The sequence below is a fragment of the Solea senegalensis genome, linkage group LG10 (assembly GCF_019176455.1).
Source record: "Solea senegalensis isolate Sse05_10M linkage group LG10, IFAPA_SoseM_1, whole genome shotgun sequence".
Classification (NCBI taxonomy): Eukaryota; Metazoa; Chordata; class Actinopteri; order Pleuronectiformes; family Soleidae; genus Solea; species Solea senegalensis.
In genome coordinates, this window is record NC_058030.1 from 18,601,671 (window position 1) to 18,626,968 (window position 25,298).

At 38.7% G+C, this 25,298-nt stretch overlaps 1 protein-coding gene across 1 annotated transcript; it reads left to right on the forward strand.

Moving 5' to 3' along the window:
- Positions 1–211: 211 nt before the first annotated feature.
- On the forward strand, positions 212–24,628 carry pdhx (pyruvate dehydrogenase complex component X). Its single transcript, XM_044036759.1, has 11 exons — positions 212–358; positions 2,231–2,314; positions 5,199–5,299; positions 10,670–10,875; positions 12,026–12,124; positions 16,040–16,205; positions 17,166–17,313; positions 19,764–19,822; positions 20,813–20,971; positions 22,819–22,883; positions 23,711–24,628. The coding sequence occupies exons 1-11, from the start codon at positions 223–225 to the stop codon at positions 23,964–23,966; spliced, it is 1,479 nt and encodes a 492-aa protein (XP_043892694.1). The 5' UTR covers positions 212–222; the 3' UTR covers positions 23,967–24,628.
- The last annotated feature ends 670 nt before the right edge of the window (positions 24,629–25,298 follow it).

Sequence of the window (25,298 nt, forward strand, 5' to 3'; positions counted from 1 at the left end):
AGAAGGACCCCAAAAAGAGTGACTTATTTTAGCCTATTGGTTTTAATGTGTTAAAACATATAGCAATGCATTTTACAAAATTATAAATCATTTGAGCCAACTTAATTTGGTGCTAAAAAAACCCAAAACAATATATGTTGAGAAAAGTCACATCAATCCGCTCCATGCTTTTACTGTCAGGCACCTTTACGGACACAACCCACCGAGGCTGAGGACGACAACATGGCGGCTTCCTTGCGTCTGGGTCGCCAAGGAATTTTATTTGGCCTCAGATTTTCTAACTTAAATAAATGTTTGTGGGCAACAAACCCATGGCAGGAGCACGTCCGACATTTCTTTCCATCACCATGGTTCCTCGGTGAGTGCTGACAGCCTCATATAAGGATTACTGATGCCTTTTCAATGCTGACATTCTGTATCCTCGTAGTCTGTTTAGGTCGTGATTGTGATATAATATTACTTAGCTGTCGTTTTTCAGCAATATGACAGTTAACAACAGTTTTGTTAGCTATAGCCCCAACTGTATTATTTCAGGCTTTGGAGCCAGGGGAGGACTTGTAACGCTTGCCCTCTTGTGTTACACTTTTTTATAAGAAAAGCCTAACTGCGGGTTATTCAACAGAGCGTATTTAGGAAATGCTATTAGTGGAAGCGTTTTGCCCTTTTTTAATTTAAAGGCTGCATGTTCCATAAGGTAAACTGGTCACATAATGAGCATGAACCATAAGTGTATATATTGCCAAATGGTTACAATGCATAACTTAATATATATGTATGTATATGTGTTTATATGTGTATGTGTTTATATGTGTATGTGTATATATGTATATATATATATATATATATATATATATATATATATATATATATATATATATATGGATATACATACATACATACAGTACATATATGTTTATATGTGTATATATTTTTGTTCTGGCTGTGTGTTACTTTTCATTCACATGAACAAGTTAAGTGGAATGACTGGTCAGACTGATATTTTTGCTTGAAGTTGAACTGGCATAGTCTAATTATTATTGATATTAATTTTGACTCCATTCCACTGTGGCTGAGTCATAGACACAGCTGTGCGTCATGTACAGAAAAACTATATGGACTTTGCTGACCATTTCAGCTTAATAAAGAATGATGTTGGTGATGATCAAGATAGTAACATAGATATCATAGTTAGTTCACCTGTTTTCTGTGGTGGTAGTTCATAATTGTGTTTAATAAAATGTGTATATGATGTAGGTAAATGGCCATTATCAGCCATACAGAGGGAAGATAACTAGATATGTTTGTGTAACAGTCGTATCATGCTAGAAAATGCTGGTTTGAAGGATGATTAAAGTAAAGACATACATGTTTTGGCCTTCCTTCTGCACTGTGACATTGCCAAATACCCAGCAGATGGCAGCATTGCACAATGTGGAAAAAGTCCTCTGTGGAAAGTTGAATTTATTGGCATAAGGCAAAGGCATTAAACTTTCTATTAAATGAGGGAGAAAAACTTGAAAGAAGTGACAAAACCACTTGCACAGTTTGATTTTTGATGTATTGTAGTGTTGGTACAGTGGAAATTGTACCTCCTGGGAATTGCATTTAATTGATTTAATTGTATATTTAAGAGATATCGACATCCATTTTCAAGTAGGCACATATCACTTACTTTTATTGTTAGTAATTTTATATCTTTGTGTGCTAGTCACTGTGCATACAGAATTCCTTTTGAGTTCAGCTCTGTAGGCTAGTTATAAAGCTGTGATGCCACCACAGCTTGGATTTGTTTGCTTTCCTCAGGACAGCCTCAAGACCCATGGTGCAACACAGTGTTTGAAGTCAGTTAAACTCTGGCTTTAGAGTGGCTACAGCTGGTGACAGACGAGGTCTTTGTTGGTAGCTGGAAGGCCTGCAGGCGTATGTGCATCTCTGTAGCCTCTAGTGCTGTGTCAGCCAGAATAACAAACAAATAAGTCACCTGCCAGCATTCTTCTTTCAACCCTGAGGTTTATTTAGCAGCCAAACACAGTGACTACTGGGCATGTTTCTTGATGCAGTTTGACATTTATACAGCTTAAAGTTAAAAGACAAAGCTGTAGGAAAGTTCTGAAAATCTGTATATATTTTTTTTTGTGGGAATAGTTTTGCCTTAGCCCCATGACCCACACATGACATTGCCACAGCCAATGCCTCAGTCTAAGTTGCATTAATCTCTTCAATCCTCTAGGTGTCAGCCCACTCAAAGTGCAAATGCCTGCTCTCTCCCCCACCATGGAGGAGGGAAACATCGTCAAATGGCTGAAGAAAGAAGGTAAAAGAAATAGACTTTGTTTTACCATCTTTGTTTTACAAGCTTGCTATATACATGTGTTTTTCTTGAATCCTAATTGTCCCCCACAGTCACTCAGAAAAACAAGCTCTGCATCCACTTTAAGCAGAATATTTGACTCTTCTCACAGTGATGGCCCAACATTAGCACTACTACATAATTTAATATGTTACAGTTTCTTCTGTAAGGCGTAGGTCTGACCAGTGGAGCAACTGAAGGTCTCTGGTGGCTCATTGACTCAAGGAAGCACAGCAGTTGCTATTTATCACTGCTTAGCAACTCTACCCAGCCATGCGCCTCAGTCACTCTCTCATTTATCAGCAGACAGCACACTGAATTCTGATTGGCTGCTCTCCTGTGTTGCCATGTGCTTCTGTGGCTCGGGGTGAGACATGTACATGTGTTTGTAAAGGAGAAGGGAAAATAAAGAAAGATAAATTCTCAAGGAAAAGCAAGAGACATCCGGGAAGGAACTGTCTCGCTCCAAATTCATCAGAGCTTGAATCTTATTTCATGTTACAGCAGCACAAATAGTTATTTTATTCTCTCAGCTTTTCTCTGTGCATGTCAACACAATTTTGTTGTTTGTACGGATACTACTACTACTACTGGTTCCATGAGACTCAACCATGTGTTAAGTTTAAGGTCCACTGTATACAATTTGGGTGACATAATTTTCATTGAGCAAAAAATGGAGATAAAGTAATTATACTTGATTTTATATAAATGTACAATTACCTTATTGGGCCTTATGTCACAAACCTGTTCAGATCTACGAAGACAGCCACTTTGGACCACCATGTTTTTATAATAGTCTGCAATGGACAGACTTGACATCTTTTGAGACAACAGTCTGTTTTTGTTTTTACTGCCTTTCCTTCTAGTGCATCTAGGTGAAAAAGCCTGAGGTCACATGTTTAATCTTTAATACTTCACAACACACCTAACCCCTGGGGTCGTACAGTGTTAAAGCCTCATACAAATCCAATCTTAACTCCACTACTGCTTGCTCTCAGGGGCTTCCAACATCAATACTGCCTCTGCTCTTTCAACCTTCCCCTCACCCATCCTGCACACTCTTCCCTTGACCCACCCATTTTCATTCCCATACAAACCAGCCTTCAATGCAATCAGCCTGGCGTTTACAATTTAGATATTAATTTAAGGTTTAACAACATTTATTTTTTACTCGCGTCATTGCTGGCCTTGATTTTTCTGCTCTTTGGTATATCCCCAGATGATGACCTCTTACACCTTTTACTGCCAGAAAAATGAGACCTGACCAGATGTCAGATCTCAATAACCCTTGACCTTTAGCCCATATACCCTTACCTTCTCCCTGCATCTTAACAAATGGACATATGTCAAGAAGATGACTCATTCACACTGTGCATTGCCTCAAATGTCTAAATATCAGCAAGTGCTGCAAGCTGTAGCGAAACCAAAGCATTCACGGACTTCAACATTGAGCTATTGATTCCTGCCAAAATAAGACTGTACAGCCAAACTACAGCAAAGTCTTCTTTTTAGTCTTGATTAATATTTACATAATAAGAGAACATTATATGACTCTTCATTATATACACTATATACAGATAACGTATATTATCTGATTGCACTTGATGCAGTGGCTGTGGTTGTGTTAGACAATATATTCACTGCACTACACCACAGTAGTATAGTATAATAGTATTCGTTATCTAGTGTAGTGATTTGATATTTTTAATAGAGTTGGTTAGTAATTGTGTTTATTGTGTGTTTTTATGCTGCCCAATTTACACCAAAACAATGCAATTTACTGCCTTTTTAGATAAAAGAGAGCAAATTAAATTGGGGAAAATAATAGCCCACCCCTGATGTAGATTCACCTCAATACAGTGAGCGGCTGAAACTGAAAAAAACATTTTAACTTCTTTAACTCCAATGTTTCATTCTAAAAATCTCATAGCAGAAGTTAAAAACAAATGAATTCCTCATAGCAAGAGTGGGTAATGGGAGGAAAAATAATAGCAGTGTTTTTAAGATTTTGGTTTTACTCAGCCTCAGTGGTTTCCTTAGCCATTTATCTCCTCTCATAATTGGCCTAAAAAGACACTTGTGTTTCCAAATCCTGGTCCTCAGTGAGCCCTGTCCTGCATGTTATACAATATTCAAATAATCAGCTTGACATCAAGCTCTGCAAAAGCCTGACAACAACCCGTCAGGTGTGGTGGAGCAGGGAAACGTCTAGAACATGCAGGACAGGAGTCCCCGAGGATCAGGACACTCAGTATAATTAGCGGATTCACAGAAGTACTGAACTTTAATGTACCTTTACCATATTAATTATGTGATATATTGATATCTCACATATTTTCTTTTATCAGGGAAGAGTGACCATCTTCTTTTTTCCACAAACACAAGAGGGTGAATTTGTCTCTGTGTATTTCTAGAAGAAGCCCATGTGGGCTGTTCCACAAACTGTTAATAACAATGTATTTAAGAATATAGAAGAAGTGAGGAGTTGCACTTAATTGCCATCTTTTTTTCCCCACTGCTAAGCAGATGCTAATATATTCCAGCTCTGTCATGTGGTAGTGCAATGGGAATTCACTGGGCCTCGAAGATCTTGACTTCTATGAGATTTACTGCATTTCTGTATCTTACATTTTTTCCCATGAAACATTGATTCGGCTTTTCGTTTGATATGTCAGCCGCAGTTATATTCCTGCGTAACCTTTTTGTACCTTCAGTGTATGAAATGCTCCATTTATAAAAATGTATCCTTTTTAAATATGTTCATAATGGAAATAATGTTTTGGGTTGTTATTTTATAGCCAACTACATTGATTGATGTTTATTGCTGTATTGTGTTTCTTTACTTCAGGTGAGGCAGTGGCTGCAGGTGATGCCCTTTGTGAGATTGAGACTGACAAAGCTGTCGTTACCATGGAATCTAATGACGATGGCGTCTTGGCAAAGATCTTGGTGAGTGAGGAAAAGCTGATGATAAGATTAGATTATTTTATTTACAGTTACACATGAGTATGGCATTGACGTGTTACCTGGAAACTGAGGGTTTAGGTTGCATTATTTAAATTAAAATCTGTTTATATTGACTATCATAAGTTCTGGTGTTATTTGTGTGCAAGTCGTTTAGGGATCATTCTTTGCATGCTAATTGCTACACAAATCTTTTTTTCCCCCATACAGTGATGGCAAAGCTTTGACAAGATGTCTTCAATGACAAATATGTCTCTCCTTCCATCCCCCCTTTGTCCTGTTTGTTGTTAAATTCTTAATAAGCAGCCAAAGACGGAGCAATCAGTTGTCTTTCATCAGTATTCCAGCACGTTTGTTCGTTTTAACAGATGGATGAGGATGTTTAATCTTTAGCTTTTTCACTATTTATGAAGAGATCCAAATACAGTAGTAATTAAAATAATATGCAGATTGTTTTTGGTTTCAGTGTTTTAACTGAAGGATGATGGTGAGATGTTGGTTTTTTTTTTTTGTTTGTTGCACAAGAACCAAAAGCTAGCTCCATGTCATAAAAGAGCCCCCATCTCATAACACAACATGTACCTTGGCTGTGTTATTTAAGGCACCCTAACATTCTGGTGAAGCCCGAATGGAGTGGGGTTTAATGAGGCAGCGTGTCTGTCTGTGAGACCACCGTCATGCAAAAACAACCAGTCGCCACTAGCAGATGTACATAACAAATGTCCACCCAGATACACGCTGCCCTTGCAGTAGTTAAAATATTGAATAAATAATAAGAGGGATGAACTGTCTATTAGGAAGAATAGGCTTGTATTTCATTTCATTGCATGCCTCTCATTTCATCCGCTCCCTTTTTTTTTTTTCCACATTCCCCTACTCCATCCTTGTCTTCGCTGCTGTGGGGATGAGGTAGTTTCCATAGCAACCATCCAAGAACTCGGGGTATAGGGCCTTGCAGCTGAAGCTGGCAGAGAAAGATGGTCTGCATTAGATAAGCCGCCTAGCCCCCAACCCCCTCACAACCCTGATGTAGAGTATGTGTGTATTTATTGAGGAAAACAGTAACCAGCTTGTGGCATTATTTCAGAGATTTGTACACTCTTTTAACAAAGTACAGGCAATGTGCCATCCACTTTGTCTGGGTCCGAGTACATTAGCCCTCAGTGGTGTAATTGTGTCACCCCCAAGCACCCATTAGGTTTCTAATTTAAAGGCTTTGTAATTACCCGCCTGTGGCCAAAATGCTTTAACAGGCTGTAGTAGACATAGAACTTCCTGTGCTCCATAGGGATTATTTATGGGGGTCAAATACTGCTGTGGCCCTCTAACAATTTCCAGCCATTGCTCTCAGGGGTTTGAGAGAAGGGAGAGCGAGCGCAAGATCTTGTTGTTACTGGTTTGTAGGGGGTAGGAGCTCTGGCACTGCAAGCACAGATTACTGAATCTCATCATACTTGTATTGTGTTGCCTTACCCTGACCTGGGGGGCTTCAATCTGAAAATCTGCCTCGGCTACAATCAATCATAGCCTGTAGGAATTGGCACACATTTACAAATGCAGCACATGGATGCACATTGCTCCTTCGGTGCAGATGTATTTAAAAATTAATGCTACAGAGGATGAAATGTAGCCTGTTGTGATTTAAAAAAAAAAAGATGTACAGGTGTATGAACGAGTATGTTGTATGAAGTGCAGATGTAATGAAAAGATACAGTTGATGAATGTATTCATTGATGGAGATATCAACACATTCTGCAATACTCACCTGTCAGTTTCCCTCATCATTCCCTTTCTCCCCCTCTCTTCATCTCCTCACACTGTAAACCCGTGGATCATTCCAAACACCAGCAGCAATGTGTCCCCTAAATCAATATTTAGTATAAATCACTTTCTTAACCCTCTGAGGTCAAAAACATTTGTCATATATCTACCTGCTTTTACTTTAATGAAGATCCTGGTACAATTTAAGAGAAAGACAGATATTGCAATTGTGATTTGTGAACCTTTTTTTTGAGAAGCTTTAGTTCTGTATTAATAATAATAATAATAATAATAATAATAATAACAATAATAATAATAATGATAATAATAATAATGACAATAATGATAATAACAATAATAATAATAATAATTTATCATGTATTCTAATGCAAGGATGAACTTAAATATATTATTAAATCAAGCAAAACCAAGTTACTGTAGCCCTGAAAGAGTCAATTTTGTAATTTTGGCATGCCTTTGTGTTTTTGAATTATAGCAGACGTCTGTTGCAAACACAATTAATGTTGCTGCAATCTCATGTCTCACTTTGAAGAAGTCTTTAACTTATCTTTTTATGTGCAACAGGAAGATAGTACAAATCTATCTTCCTGTTGCATGAAAATCTACTCACACACTACAGGACCTGATGTCTCCTGTAGTTATCAGCCTTTGTTGAATATGCTAAAGGCTTGACAGTATCCTGTCTGATGAAGTTATAAGTTGCTAACTGTGTAGACCAAGGTTAATGTAATAGAGCCATGTGGACTCTCAGGAGGCTTTTATGGCTGTATGATAACAGTTTGATTATAAGTAGGTTAAACCTCTTAAAAAGGTCTAGACTAAATTTCTTATATCATTATCCTCGCTGATGGGCTCTCAAGAGGTCCCTTAAGAGCCCTATCTGAGATCTGTATGATTTACAGTGAGAATGATGCCACTGAAAAGACTAACTGTATCCGAGTATAACAAACTGTCCTTGTTAATGTCACAATGAATTAGTTTGCATTTACCAATGGAGAAAAGATGGACACTACATGAAGATCAGATGTTGTGCATTTCACAAGTTGCACATCATGGTAAAAAAAATCTATTGCTATTCATTTCACTTCGTTTTTGCATCTTTACCCATTTTCATTGTTTTGCTGAAACATGTTATTTTCCAATTTGAGTAAGATTTTTTTTGGCTGTCGAATCCCTGCAGTATTGCGAAATGTCACCGTAATGCTGTTTTGACACACATGCTGTCTTTATCAAATAATTGCAATGCATTTCAAATTTGATATTTCACGTGTTGCACTTTCAATTATTTTGCTATCTTAATTGTGCAGCTTTACGTATTTCCCATTAATTTCACTCCAGAAGTCGTCCCGTTTAACAGGCTATGAAGGACACATTAGCATTTTGTAAACTGTGAAGGACGATTTGCTTTATTTGTATTGTACAAAAATGACTTGAAGGGTGAATGTTTCTAATATGTCATGCTCACAGTGGAGGTGGAATTTTAATCTCACTTACTTCGCTTAGAAATAACCTCTTTTACCAGAAAAAGTTTGGTTATGAGGTGTGAGCATCACTTAAACTTCCTTCCTATAGGTTCTGTTCAATAACCATTTGATGGCAGTGTTGAGCTCCACTCCACTACAGTGCACTAAGCATTTGTTTATGCAACGACTCACTATGCCAACTGTTTTGGAGCCTATGATCTTCCCTTGTGCTATGGCAGCGATCATGCACGTGTGTCTGCATGATTTGCAGGAAATAATGTTATTCCTCCTGGGAACGTTTTTTTTTCTTTCTTCTTTTTTTTGATCGTCACTATACTGCGACTTCAAACAGCTCCGAGCATCACCTGCAAAACTAATTTAAGAGTTCATTCTACTAAGGCTGCTGGGAAATATAATGTATTTATTTACCAATTTAAGCAAGCAACTTGCATAAATGTTGCTTCTTGATGGATATTAAATGATGACCCATTAGCACATGCTGTTTTTGTGTGTGTACATGTAATAATTTCACTTTATAATGAGTGTATGTACTATGTGTATCACTCCCCACTTATCTTATACAGATACTGTATCTTCAGGCTGTCATAAAAACGCATCACATATCGCAGAGATCCTCGTGTCACGATACAATGCTTATTGTTGTAAAATATGTTGCGTGTCCACTCTCTGAAATGTAAGAAAAAGAAATCCCTGTGGGACTGACGACAGGGACTGCGGAAATTTATTGAAGCCCCGATTTCTCAAAGTAGCCCTGAGGGCCTTCCCCATCAATCACCTTCTCCTGCCCAAGAGGTTCTTTAGAGACAATAAAACCATGTAGACCATGTGTTTGCATACACATGCACAAAAAGGTAGTAATTGACATCAAATCAGACCTACTGGTAAGAGTTTCATTTCATCTGAAAGGGTTGCTTATATTACAACCTGGAGCATTTTGTGTTGTGTTGGTTTCTAAGGGTCCGGATAGCTTTTTGTTCATCATAATTCTTTAGAATACTGCTTTATGCTGCACATTGTTATAATAAAGGCATGGACGTTTTATGCTTGGATGTCTTTCAAAAACATTTTTTTTAAGTACAAAATCACGTGGTTTATTGGGCCACAACTGGTCAAGGATGTATCGGTATTGGTAAGAAGAGGTATTGTGACATCTTAATCCAATGTAGGTAATAAATTAAATGGTTGGACCTCAATGCAACTAACTAACTTTAGCACAGTGGTGACCAGTGATACTTACTGTCTCAGGCTGAAAGTTGATTTACAGGAGACTTGGAACTACATTGAGCTGAAGCAGCACAGGATACAGGTCTTTGAACACAGATGCTATTCTACTGGCCTTTCCACTTAGGTTGATTTGTTTATCAGAGCCAAATAAAAGGAGCATAGTATAACTTTGGAGTACTTTGAGTTTTATATCCTTTTTTTGTCAGTTATTTGGGAATTACGCGTTATTACCTCTTGGCTGATGTTTGTTGATGAAAGGCGTTAAATGAAAGAAACATCAGAGCCAGGCTCAGATGCATCTATGTCTTCATCTTCTCCGTTTTCTTCATCTTTTGCTTATATTGAGCGAATCTTTTAGAGCATGGACACTGAGTAGATACCCTTTCCCGAAAGGAGATTAAGAGCAGCCACCCATCTCTGTGCAGTATTGTCCCTGGCCTTTCATTTAGACTGATCAATATTGACTGAGAAACAACACCTTTGGGGAGAGGAGCTAAAGGCTGGCTGTGGATTTGGATTACTAACAAGATCGTGAATCAATTGCTGACAGCTTTGGACCACATGAAAACACATCTACTACACTCCGAGTGTCAATTCCAGCATAGTCAGGTTTTTGTCACCTCAATAATGTGACAACATAGTGATTGAAATTGAGGCGAGTGAGAAAGCAGTGTCCCCTTCAAAAGGACTTCCAATAATGGCTGTCATTGACATCTTTTCATTGACCACTGGTTAACTTCATTACCACTTTACTTTTATTAATGTCCTTTTTTTATTCAAATTATACAGCAGAATATCTTATTCATTGCTCCGCTAATCCAGTGTGTGTTTTCAGTGACAAGTACCTCTCTCAAACTCTTCACAGATGGAGGAGGGCAGTCGCAACGTGCGCCTGGGTACTCTCATTGCTCTCATGGTGGAGGAAGACCAGGACTGGAAGCAGGTTGAGATCCCACCTCCAGATGCTCCAGCTCCATCTGCACCTGCACCTGCTATGCAAGTAGCCACTGCCCCAGTGGTGTCCCCGGCTGCTTCCTCTCCACCTCCAACAATACCAGCCACATCAGGACCGTGAGTGCTGATTTATTAATTTGAACTGTTCAAATCATACCCCACTACTGTATAGATTATAAAATGTAGAGACTTGCTTATACCTCCAGAGTGATTAGAGTTCTATGTACACATCAATGTGGATCACAAGCCAAATACAGTATGATTCAGATTTATTTGCTGTTTATATTAAACAAACTTGATTGTGTCACTTTGTCAATGTGTTGTATAAATAACTAGCCACTGGTTGAGTTTATTATTGGATGAAAGGGCTGTATAGGAGCCGAATGTGTTTGATTGTGGTATGAGGTTTTGGTGTAATTCACTCAATGTGTGTATGGGGTCGCTGTGCTCTCAGAGGGGGAGCTCAGGTGTATATAGGTGGCAATATCACTGTCCTTGTCAGGTTTTTGACCCGGAAGGGCAAACGGTTTTCGACCACTGTAGCGCGGAGGCGATCCCCATGAAACGGTTTTGATTGTTTGATGGAATTTAATAAAGCCAACATATTGCAACTCAATGAACAGCGTGGACATTCAGTCAAATTCAGACAAAGCAGAAAAGGAACGATCGCCAAGGCATAGCGCGTCAACCAGGTTATCCGGAGTTAGAAACCTCAGTAGCGGAAGTTTGAGGCTGAGCTGCTTTAATTGGCTGTGTTAGCATTAAAACCAAGTTATGCCTTTTCATTTTCAAATCCACTTTTTACATTCCCGCCCTGTGTGGTGTAAATATTCACAAGCAATGACAATGAGTAGGATGGTCCCATTTTTGTTTAGTTCAGTTTTACATTATTCCACTACCATCTAAATACTGAATAAAATTATCTTTCTCTGAGAGACTCTAATAGCCCCAGTTTACAGTTTAGATTCTCACGTGAGAAGTCAAAGGAGCTGCCACAGAACAAGCAGGGCTTATTTGTTAAGCAAATATTTTATGCTTATCTTGTCCACATATTCAGATTTGCACCTTGGCTGCATCACTGTATCATACTGACAGCAATGAAAGATGCTGTGTGTAGTGGATTATAGTGTATGATGAAATACATGCAGAAAAGGAAGATATGTTGTGTACAAGTATATGCAGTGGGAAAATATATTGGACAGCTTCAGCTTTTATTGTTAGACACTAAAAGCAAATGTGTTGGTTATCTCATGTTGTCCTTGTTCAGCTTACGCCTGAGTCCAGCAGCAAGACACATCCTGGACACCCATGGTATAGACCCAAAACTTGCCACACCCACTGGACCAAGAGGACTCATCACAAAGGAGTGAGTATAACCGAAGAATGGGTCAGCTTTAACATGGCATCCACACCATCATTCTTAAGTCATAAAACGCACCAATTTTGTCATGTTCGCATCTGGCATTTTCTTTTTTTCACCCATGGGTCTTATCAACCACAATGTATCCTTTCCTGATTATCACACATTGATCAAATAACCCTTTTCTGAAAGAAAAGAAACTACCCAAACTGCCATTAGTGAATGTAATTGGGATAACAAGCCAGTGTGCAGTTTAATTCTCCTCCCATTTTTATTTCCTTATACCCTTAAGTGTTAGTATGGTCACAAAGACAAAGCATGCTGAGGTCCCAATACATATGATACACACTGACATGAATTTAAGAATATTGAAAACTGGTAACAGAATTATATATATTTGCTATAATAAGATATTTCTTTAACGCTTTTTTATCTTGTAATTTTTTGTTTCCGTCACAGTGATCTGAAACAAAGCTGTTGTGATACAGGTTGTGGGGTGATAGATGTATTGTGATATGTTGTGTGACTATGACATGGTTTAGATTTAAGATGCTGCAATCCTGTTAAATTGTGAAGTCATACACACACACGCACACACACGCACACACGCACAGACCTCTAATGGGCACCTGCTGTCAGCAGGGACCTGATTGAATGCTCTTGTTACCCACCTAACACCCTGCTGGGGAAACTCATTTAGCAACTTCTGTCACCATAGCAACCAAATCTCCTGGACCAACTGGTGACCATAGAAACTAAAACCATATGTTTTTGGAGGGGATTGATTTATCATCCAGTAAACCAAAAATACATTGGAAACTTTATAAATCAAATATTTTGGATAAGTATTCGCGTTTCCTTCTTAACAGAAAAGCTAAGTTGAATCTTAATTTCTGATTTAACCGCATCAGTTTAAATTGTTATTTTTTTTGTGTTTTAAAGTCCAAGATTTTTTTTTTTAGAAATGAGGCTTGCATGAATGGCTTGGTTATTCTCTTATTGACATCAAAGCTGGCTAATTAGCTCAGAGACAAATGAAGGCAGATGCTAAAGGAAGGCAGAGGAAGAGTCTGGGGGGATGAGAGACTGCAGGCAAAGAGGGTTTGTGAAAAAAACGTGTGCCTTAGCTAAGAGGCCTTCATGAACTGAATGATTGGCTCCTCCAAACTGTTTTCCATATTCTGGACCAGGCATAGGGAAAAAATTAACAGATTTCAAAGCTTCTTATAAGGCATCTTCTTTTTCATGTATTTCTGTTTGGAGAAACCAAATTCAATGTGTTGAAAACACATTTTCAGAAGCGGATGGAACACAAATCTACACAGTACACAGAATATCTACAATTAAGAAACATCCTTACTAATAGTTTTTATGGAATCTCCAAAGATGACAAGCCAGGGATTGTAAGCTGAAAGTCACAAGCTCTGGTTGCATATGATTTTATGACTGTGGCATTCTCATGGATGCATTGATTATTGATCGGTGTCAGGTGGCTGCTAGCACATATGGAAATCTGCTAGCTTTATAACATCAGTTCATCTAGTTACAACTTTGGCAGCTTTATTCTTTATTATGAAATGTCTGAGATGAGGTATAAAATGTTGGCTGTTGGCTGTTTATTTTCTCTCCAGAAACCCAATCTTCTTGTGTGAATAGTTTCACATAGGCTTAGCTCCTTCAGGAGACCCGATTTTCCTTCCTTTGTCCTTTGGCACATCAGATAACACTGAAACCAAGGAATGGTACCCCTCCCATTCCGCAGTGTGCTCTAGTGGGGCCCCTCTATAGTGGGCATGAATAACTGAGGTCAAGCAAACCAATGCTGAGATCATAGCATGTTACATAATCCACTCCGTGCCAAGGTACCATTGTTGTCATAAATAGCAATGAAAGTAACGTGTAAAGATGATTGATGGTTTATACTTAATAAGGGATCATACCAGTCTTTGCATTTGCAAGTATACATTTGTCATCAACTCACTGATTTCCATTATTAAGTATGGTGTATTGAACAAAATATTGCTCGTTTAATCATTTGCAATGGTTCCTTTTGAGTTTTCTGCTATTTTTGTAAAAGCTGCTCCTTTTTTTATTGTGCTTTTCTGTATAAAATAATCCAGCTTTAATGTCAATATTCTATGATAGTGCTTTACTCCAGCATTCCATTACTGTGTAGTGTAACACTGACTTTTTCTTGAACAACACACTGGTATTTCTAACAGTTAGACTTGTGCTTGTTCCTTTGCTTTCTGATATGGACAAACCTACATCCACACATGATCTGAAGCTCACAGTTCAGAAAACACAAACAACCCAACAGTTAAAAACAATGTGTATGCGATATATCTTCAGTGTTATTCCTCTTTGACACAATGTCAGGCCACAACCTTTTTTTTTTTTTTTTTAAATTGCATAACTTTTTATTTAAGCTTGTTCCTTGTTTCAGTCCAGTGGAGCAGTTTTCAAGACTACACTGCTCTTTGTCCCATCTTAGCTTAGGAGGCAGTGCAAGATAAAGTTTATTCATGTGCATGTGTTTACTTTTAGTGCTTATTTTATTCGTGCCAATGTGTATGTGAGTGCTTCTCTCCTTCTCTATTTAATATTCCAGTCACCCTCTCCCAGTCTCTCAGAAGCTGTCAGTAGTGGTTTAAATAGTTGGTGTGAGCACATGCCAGCCTGCTACACAAAAAGTATCTATGGTGTCATCAAGTGGCTACTGTGCTGCTGCTGCTGCTGTTGACCTGACTTTTTTTATATATATAGACCTCATATATAATGTTTTTTTCTTTCTTGGTTGATCTGTGTGCGACCTTTACGTTGTATTTTCTCATTTTCTCAGTTTTTGTTTTTTTTGGTGAGATGCAAATATTAGATAGTTTTGTTCTCTCAGGCAACCTAGGGGATTTCCAAGTTGCCTCATTCCCTCCACAAACAAATACTCACACAAATGAAAGAAAAGGAGGAACTGGTCATGGGAGAGGAAAAAGGAGAAAATGGCTGTGGGGCCTAGACGCTTCCTGGCTACATGGTGAAGTCAGAGACAGCTGGTCCAGACAAAAGACTGCATGTATATGGGTAGCTGGACCCTAATGCATTGAATTAGAATCACTGAGCTTCAAGCAGGCACACCTGATACCTGCCCCATCCTATTGCTTTGGTTGTGGAAATCAGTGGGTTCCCTCAGTACTGTGCGTAATCATAAATACCAGACATTTATGCAACAAAAAGGCATATACACACCAGAAATTAAAATGTCTGTGCTATTCTTGTGCCTTCTTTAAACAAATATCACTTAAAGGTGTTAATGGGTCACTATACTAGTGGAGAGAGAAATGAATCCATGACTGTCACCTGATCCTTTCTGGTTTGATGGTGTTTTTTGTGACTTGCAAATTATTATCAGCATCTGTTCACACTAGACAAATATAGAAACCAGACAAAACTGCCACTGCATTAGAAACATTAGCTTGTCAGATAAGAGAATTGTGAGAGTTAATAATGTGATATTCAACATTGTTATGTACTCTCTCTCCTTTTCTCTACTTTGATTTATAATGGTAAAGAATAATTTTCTTTTCATCGAAAATGAAATGGTTGAATTCAGCTCTTCAGAGTAAATTTCGACCACCGTTGATTAATATCATAAAAAATGATGAAAAGACAGAATCTGCTAGGGTGCATGCTAATGTCTGACCCCCAACACAAAAATTTGACACTAAAAATTCATCATGAATTAATTTTGCATGCGCCACCAATGTTTTTTTGCTCCATTTTGTTGAAATGTTTTAAATTCATAAATAGTTCTTCCTAACCTGAATGACACTTAAAGTTCTTTTTTTTATGATTTGTTGAATTGTTGGTTTATAAAAATTAACTCCCTTTTTTGTGTCTTTTTCTTTCTTTTTTTTTTTTTTACAGAGATGCATTGAATCTTTTGAAAATGTCTCCTGCACCCAAAGCAACACCAGCTGTGGCTGCCCCATCTGCACCGAGTCCTTCTCCCTCCCTGGCAGCTACACCTCCGCCCCCAGGCAGCAGACCAAACATCCCCCCACTGTCTGTACCAGGGAAGCCAGGAGCACCAGTGAGCACTCACCACACCATCTCTCACTCACATACCACACTGCTGTAGTTTCATAACACTACCGAAACATTTGGCTTGTATCAGAACTCTAAAGGAATTTAAATGCCACTGCCTCTAATTGTCGTTCTGGCTCTTTAGTCTCATCCCTCTACTTGTTTTCCTCCGAGAACATAAATGTTATCATGTAATTTCTAATAGCTATGTTCTTTTATACCCCGTACTGGTCATAAAAACAGTTTAATTCCAAGTTATTCATCAATGGGAATGTGTTTTTTTGGCATTCACTCCCAGGTCAAATGACTGCAATGCATGCAGTTTTTTCAGCTTTCGGCATCAGTGGGGAATGTAAGAGCTCTATTTGTCAGCCTCAATGCTATGCATTAATATTTGCAGCGATGCTTTTTCATTACTATTATTATTATTATTATTATTATTATTTTGGACAGTGCTCAATATTGTTTATTTCATCAGCTGGATTGCTTTAAGGAGAGACTTAAGTAAGAGATGCAAAGTAGTAACCACCGTAACATTATCACTGAGAACAGTGAAGTTGTAATTGTTTTTTCTTCCAATTCCTTTTGTTGTTCTGTGAAATCACAGTTCACTGGAGTTGGAAGAACAGTTACTGGGAATGGGAATCATGAGGTTCAATCATCAATCATCAAGTTTGAAATCCTGGGTGTAAAAAAGTCTTTATTATCAGTATGATATTGTTTTAGTCTTTATGGGTGTGTATGCTGTGAAATAATACCCATTGATGTAAAAGACATATCAATAACCAGATGGACATTTTTTACACAATCAGGCAGGTTTAATCAATGCTAAACTCATTGACAAAATACTTTACGTTGTCAAAAGTTATGCATTTTATTCAGTGATTAATAGCAAGTGGGATACATCTGACTTTGGCTTTGTCCTTCCCTTTCCCCTGTGTTTTTTCTCTCTGTGGTCTTCCTATAGGGTACTTTCACGGAAATCCCAGCAACAAATGTCCGCCGCGTGATCGCTCAAAGATTGATACAATCCAAAACCACAATCCCCCATGCGTATGCCTCCGTTGACTGTGACATGGCCGGCGTCATGCAGCTCCGCAAACACTTGGCCAAAGGTAAATACACGTGACTTGCACTTCCTGTCCAATCCAACTTTATTTGTAAAAAAACAATAAAAGTCGAAGCAAATTGATGTACATCAGACATAAATAAATAAAACTAATCAAAATTATCTTATTGTAGTAATAATAATAATAAAAATAATAATAATAATAACAAAAAATTATGGAGAGCGGAGAAACCCAACAGAAAAAAACTCCCTTTTAACAGAAGAAATTTCTGACAGAACCAGACTCAAAGATCTGCAGCCATCTGCCTCGACCGGTTGGGATGAAAGGAAAAAAGGGGGACAGAGGAGAGGTGAGGGACAGGTGGGGGAGAAAGGACAAGGGTATGACAAGGGTGATGAGGTAGAGACAGAAGAAAATAATAGCCTCGAAAAACTGGATCTGGATCCTGCAACCTGCAAGATGAGGACACAAAGAGAGAGGAAAGAAAGAAAAGACTCAAACTGGGGCAAGAAAGAACAAGGTTAATGACATACAATAAAGTTAGTACAGAGTTCTTTAAAACAACCACAGTGAACCAATTAGCTCTACCATGTATGTGCACATTTTAACGTTGTGTCCTTCAGTAACATTTTTGTCGGTGATATTTTAAAACGGAAGCTTTACCATGAAGATGTGGATTTCAAGGTTTTCACATGACTGCTCATTTGACAAAGATGACAGTCTCTGAAAAGCACCCAAGCATGGCTTATAAAAACACTCCAGTCCTGATCTTAATCCTACTGAACATTTATGCAAAGATCTGAAAAATACTGTGTGCATCAGACACTTTTCAAACTGAAGATGACTAGAGCAGTTTGCTCAGGAAGACTGGGCCAAAATACTTGTTGGCAGAAGTCGCATTTTTTAAAATATTTATTTGAATAAAAAAACCCTGCATAGCCTGGTTTGTGTTAAACATGGAATAAATAATGATGAAAGCCAATTATTTTTGTCATTCTCAAGTTATTTCTGAGATAGTTGCGGGTTCTTGTGAGAGTACCAACATCGACAGATCTGCTCTCTCTTCATGCTATAAATCAAGATGCCAGGCTGATATCATAGCCGATCAGATGTCGATTAGACACACAGTTTGAAAATATGAAATCTCAGCTGTACTATGTTGGTATACATTTTCTGTCTAAAATGGAGTGAGCCATTACAACCAAACAAGCTCACTAACAAAAATTGTATAGGAAAAAAGGTGTTTTTATTCACAAACTAAGAAACATCAGTTTAGTTGTTTTGATGTGCTGACAGACAGGGGAGTTACTGTAAGTAATTATATTTCTATCTGGTTCAAAGTATTTCAAATGGATTCTTGAGTGTTGGCGCTTGTACGTCCTGTGTGATGAATGAAAGTATTCATGATAAAGAAGCGCATCGAAAGGCATATGTGTGAGGGCAGTGTGAGCCACAGGAAAGCAGCTGTGTCCATCTCTGAGATAGGTACAGATGGAGCTTCGGTCTGGTCGAACGCAAATATTAAGCAACATACAAACAGGACACAGTGAGATCTTTCCCATATTTTGACAAGAGAAAGTACACTTTACTTTCTCTACCCCACATCCTCCTGTAAAAAAAAACTGTTATCGAGAAAACCACAGGTTCCTGTGAACACCCATCAGGATGGGTGGTTCTGAGAAACAGCTATGTCACAGCAGTCACCCTTCAGCGCTTTGCTGTGTTAAAGCAAAACGACATTAATGTTTAATAACTGCTTTTTTACACAATTCTTAAACCTGAACTATGCTGCTTACTTGTATTCATACAGCAAGACTGCTGTTTCAGTTTCTTAGTTTTTTTTTTCCCCTCGCTGTCAAACTGCAAATCTCCTCAGTTCCTGTGTCTTTGATGGAGGAAACAGGACGGCCATTCCTGACCTATTGGCGAGGTTGTGTTTGCGTGCGTGTGTGTGTATTAGGGATTCGCTCTCCGGTTGTTTTTGTGGACTGTCTTTGTTCAGGAGCAACGCGATTTCACGGTTAGCTCGTTAATCACCCTGCTCACAGCGTTGATAGCAGTCAAGAGCAGCACTAATGGAGGCAAACAAAAGTTGGCAGCCATCGCCAGACCCAACCTGCTCAGCCCTCTGGTGTCATACAGACAGAGGGGAGGGGAGCAGAACTGGTGGTCATCACTCAGTCCAATAGAGGGCATCAACGGTTTTACACATGATTGAATGTCCAGTATCGTTCATTTACAAAATGTGCATGAAATGGAGATGCGTATCTGCTGTATATTTTCCATCGAGAATGTTGAACCTTTACTATCTAGATTTGTGTGGTATACCATGTCCCATGTCTTGTAATATATGTTGTCATCCCTGTCTTTGGCCTTACAGAGACAATACCTACCACACCAGATAACTTTAGAACTAAATAACTAGATGTGAAAAAGCAGGAAAGTTATTTATTGAGCTTGAATCAGACTCAATCGCTCTATCTCTGTCTTTTCAGAACAAATCAAAGTGTCTGTTAATGACTTCATTATCAAGGCAGCTGCTGTGACGCTTAAAGTAAGTATCGTTTAAAATGTTGTTCCTGGGTTTTGTGTGTGTGTTGTAGTTGTTGTACAACTAAACCTCCCACTATTATCAGGTCGTTTAGTCCTTAAATAGACTCAACACACAGTTCCTAGTCAACACTGATCCCTGTTGTCCCTGTTGCTAAATGTCCAGATGTAGCATCAGCTGCTAGAATTACTCTTGCCCTCTCAAAAAAAGACTTATAGGAAAACTTTAAAGAAAGCATTTTTTTTTGTGAAGTACACATGGTGGTAAATGCCGTTTAAAAACAGATGTGAACCTCTGGTAATTTACTTATTCCAGCAGGCAATGTCCCAGCAGCATCTGATAAGAACAACATTGCCTGTAACCTTTTCTTTTTTTATGACTAGGCATGGAATATCTTATCTGCGTCAGTGAATGTGGCCACCTTCAGCATTCGCATCGACCAGGCGTCACAAGACAAATACAGAGGGGAGACGTTCATAAAATGCTGCTGTAATAATAAGTGTGAGGAATGTGGAGTGTAAATGTCACGCAGAGCAACACAAGGCCATCTCATTGTCCAGAACTCATGTGTTACTGTTGGTACAATGTCCCTTTTTTTGCTTCCGCTTCAAACTGAGGGGCATCATTTGCAGAATTGTATTTTGAGGCTATTTCTTTGATACTGTTTTGATAAACTTGTTATATTTTTTATGCAGATCCCATAGAAATGTTTTACTTTTGCAGTTTCTGAATAGCCTCCACCAAGTCAGGATATCAACATTTTCTAAATACAGAGAATACCTTTTAGGTCAGCTCATATAGTAGTCACCAAATTTAATAATGATTTCTACTGCAATATAATAAATATTTATGCTGTCATATTTCATCAATGTAGATGTTACAGCTCGTGTCAAATATGTTTTTCCTCTGCTATGAAGACCATGGAAGCACCATGTGAGCAGCAAGCATATCCCCATCAGGCTGACTTTGGACGTTTCTTTTTAATCTTTTTAGGAGATGCCAGAAGTAAATGTGACTTGGTCTGGTGATGGACCCCGTGCACTCGATTCGATCCACATTTCAGTCGCTGTGGCCACTGACAAAGGCCTCATCACTCCGATCATCAAGGATGCTGCAAACAAAGGAGTGCAGGAGATCTCCGCTAATGCTAAGGTAAATGTTACAGGACCTGAGATGAGATGGGTCGATCCTGGAACAATATGGTATCGTATCGGGGTAAACTTGTGATGCGTTATTCTAGCTGTGGGGGCGTTCAGTGCAGGTGAAGACATGGAGGCTGTCTGTTTGTATGTGGTATTAGATATGGGAGTTGAGGTTTTTGAGTGTAGCACAGCTGTATTGGAGCACTATCCTTGTGTTTATCTGGCTACAGCTCACATATTTCCCTCTTATTGTGATTGTGATGAGAAGAAATCTACTTCAAATCATGTAGACAGATCTTGTTAGGTCCCAGGTAGCTTGACATTAGGTTCCAGCTCTCACTGAGCACAGTGAAGACATAAAGGACGGCTTTTTTTTCCTGCTCACAGAATATACAAACACACTCATTTTCCTATTGTCGTCATTTGGAAATTTGTCTTCAGCTCAGCAAGGCTAGACCATTAGCATAAAACACCAGAAAAGTACAAACTCAAAAGTGGAAAAACATCATTAAAACCAGTAGCAAAGAAAATCAACATGCCAATAGAAGTGAAAAATAATGCATCAATAAGAAAGAGCTGAGTTCTTAAAGTGATTCGATTTGTAGCTTTGAACTCTGTATTGCACATGTGATTTTCTGTGGTTGTTGAAATACATGCTGGTCAAATGTGAAAGGATTTAAAAGATACAGAAATGTTCCCAAACCAGGCAAATACTGTATGCCATATCTAATAATACTCTCCATGACAACCTGATAAAACATAAACATATTTTCATGATTTACATTTATGCATGTGCAGTCAATGTAATGTCTACTTGCCCCGTCTTTCCGATCTAATCTTGTTGGTAAATTGTGCAGTCACGTGCAAGCGCATATGCTGGTAAACAATGCCGTGGTAATTATTTGTTCTCATCTGGCAGATAGCTTTTGTTTTCGGTGTTGTGACAGAACATGGATTCACAGACCCTGGTTGCTCTAATGTGTTATTGTTCCTCCTCTGAGTGTTTCTTTCCTTCATTGATTTCATTTCTCAGTGCAATCATTTTCATTGATCTAAGCATTTGTTCTAACCTCCGTCAGGGAGGTTATGCTTTTGGCCTTAATTGTCAAACTGTGAGCGGCATATCTTAGACAGTAAAGGATGGATTTTGGCAACGTTTAATGTGGGATGTAGGTTATGGCCCAAGGAAGAAACTATGAGATTTTGGAGGTGAATTGGTGTTGATTAAGAGTTTAGAGAAGTGTTTTGGCACTGTGGGAAACTGAGTGACCTTGGCGGAGGTTTACTTTTGAGTGCGATGTCCAGTTGAAGTCTTTCAACAAAGAAATGTATCTGAAAAGCAACATTTTTGATTAACTGTCAAATTCTTTTTACTTACTGCTTGCTTTTAAAAATAGACCAGGTCTGCGGTGATAAAAATATAATAAAAGCTTAATTGGAATATTTATTTGTGTTTAGCTTTAATAGGAAAAGATGTCGCTTTGTTTTTACATCTCTTTAATACTAAGAATAATACTTACGGTGATAATAATAATGATGATGATAATATATTATTATATTCATATAGCACTTTCAAAGGTCCTCAAAGGCACAACTTTAGCTTACATTACTTTTGGGAAGACACATTTTGATGCATCACCATGAAACTATTGTGCAGATAAATAACAACAGGTCCAAGTTTTCACTGATCCTGTTAATAAAGGAGATAAATCCTGAGACGGTGCCTCTTTGTTATGGTATTGTATAACAGTTAGAGCCAATACTTAGTGTTTGCTTATGTCTTTTTCACATGAAAAAAAATCAAGAGCTCTGGTGATTTATCGTGTTTGAAAGTGATGAGTGATTCTTCTTCCCCAGGCACTGGCCCAGAAGGCTCGAGCTGGAAAACTTTTACCTGAGGAATACCAAGGAGGCTCATTCAGGTAAACATAAGAAGAGGCAAATAGAAAGTCGTGACTTCATAAAATTTGATGTTCTCTTTTTTCAATTTTCTCTATTCACTACATGTTATTTTTTTATGTGCAGAACAGAGGCCTTTTCATGTTTATCATTGTCTGTCTCACAATTCCCCTTCCTGCCCGTTGATTAGATAATCATCATCAATTCCCATTATTATCCCTTATTTCTGGTTTCATTGAGAGTCTGTTCATGATGCATTATGTATTCATTATGTATATTCATGTTTTCCTGTGGCGCTGCTCCGTGCTGTGGTCGTGGAGGGTCTTCAGTTACTGTGCCTTCAATTGCCACAAATAAAGTGAAAGCCAGGCTTTTTCAGCATATTAGAATTAATGGTGTCATTGAGACATAAATGGGGTTTCTGTGTCAGGCAGGAGCGATGTATTCCTGTGTGGAGATGCAGCCAATCCACTCATCCTCCTGAGGAAATGTGTGTTAGCCCTTCCTATATTCATTTCCCTTTTTCCCCCTGAGCTACAATTCTCATTAAGGCACAATTGCAAACTGACCTCTGTTCAGTTTTACTGACCATGCATTTTAGGGAGAGATGTGGAGGCTGGTTCCTGATCTGTGTTCTTTTTTATAAGTTGCTCACCGCGCTTTATATTTCTACGTTTAATTCACGCTCTGCTTTTACTCAATCACTTCAAAGAGTAATTTCCTTTTATTGCATTGCTGAGAGGGTTTTAGAATCACCATTATGTCCACTTTAATGCTTATTTCCCTCGCTTATTTGACCATTGATGTAATATGTCCGCTGCTCTCTCACCACCCATTCCCTCTCTTACAGCATATCTAACCTGGGGATGTTCGGAATCAGCGGCTTCAGCGCCGTCATCAACCCTCCTCAGGCGTGTATCCTTGCCATCGGGACATCCCGGCCAGAGCTGCGGCTGAGCGAGGATGACCAGACCCTGCGCACCCAGCAGCTTATGACCGTTACGTTATCCAGCGATGGACGACTCGTGGATGACGAACTGGCCTCGCGGTTTCTTGACAAATTCCGCGCCAACCTCGAACAACCACGGCGCATGATTCTAGCCTGAAAATTAGATAGAAAAGACGCTAAGGCACAGTAAAGGCTGCCTCATGTTTTCACAGCGAGGTTCCCGTTTATTTTTGGTTCAGCGTTACAAATTAATTGTGTCAACTTCAGTTTGTGTATTAACTTCAGCTTGTAGTTTGCTGCTCAGACGTAATTAACAAGCCTTTTTGTCTGAGGAGTTAAAATTGGCTCTTGCCAGAATGATACAGGATTCTCTCCCAGGGCTGCCAAATATTCCCAAGACAGCTCTTACAAAGCAGGAAGTCCACATACTAAAATAGGGACGATCGTTCATCCACACCAGTGTTGTGTGTGCGTGTGTGTTTATATTTAAAGTGGAATCTCCAGTACTGGTGCATCTACTCTGTTGTATTATTAATACACATACAATAGAATGTGGGGTTGTAAAACCTTCTGTGTACATTAATTACGAAACATATTGCAGCGTAGTGCCCATTAAGGGTAAACTATTATACAGTTTCCAGTTGTTACAAATTTCAAAACAAAATCTAAGCACTTGTTCATGTTAATATATTTTAACTTATTTAAAAACAGATGCTGTGACATGCCATGAAACTGATCCTTCAAGTCCATATATTTTGTAAACGCAGCTATTCAGGTTTTGGTGACTGTAGATGCCAATAAAACACTGTTCAGCCCTCAGATGTGTATGTGTGTGTGTGTGTGCGCGCGTGTGCCTCATTAAAGCATCTTTCTCCCCATCTACATGATGTAGCACTGCTACCAGGGAAACCACAGATGGGTGTATATGTGTGCCTGTGTCCGCGCGTGTCTCCATTTAATTAAAATCTAAAGAGATTACACAATTGTTATTTCAAACAAGCCAATTAGGATAATTTGCTGAGTGGAGTATACAGGTCAGTGTCTCCTGGCAGATGTGTGTCTTTGCTTTAAGCTTGGGGAGAACAGCTGTTTACATAAGGTACTGTATGTATCAGCACCAGTCAGGCTGAGGTTATGCTGGGTATGTGTAAGCTTCTTTTTATAAATCCTGAAGAAGTGATCACAGATTGTTGTTTTCTTCAGCCTCAGATTTTAATTTTACCACAAGATCCGTCACTAAAATGAGTGGGCGCTTTTGGTTATTAGAAACTCACAAATTTATAGCATTTACAAAAAAAAAAAGGTTGAATACTTTGGAAAAAGAGACAATGTTGAGATGGATCAATCACGTGCAGAGGTAGCATAGTGATTATATTGGACAAAGGATGTTGAAGATGGAGCTGCAGGGCAGGAGGAAAAGAAGAAGAGCACAGAGAAGGTTCATAGATGTTGTGAAAGAGGACATGAGGACAGTTGGTGTAACCTAAGA

Excerpts from the sequence above, each read along its gene's own strand:
- pdhx (XM_044036759.1), top strand. The coding sequence starts at position 223 with ATGGCGGCTTCCTTGCGTCTGGGTCGCCAAGGAATTTTATTTGGCCTC. Across the intron at positions 12,125-16,039 it reads AGAGGACTCATCACAAAGGA|AGATGCATTGAATCTTTTGA; the intron begins GTGAGTATAACC and ends TTTTTTTTACAG. Across the intron at positions 20,972-22,818 it reads AGATCTCCGCTAATGCTAAG|GCACTGGCCCAGAAGGCTCG; the intron begins GTAAATGTTACA and ends CTTCTTCCCCAG.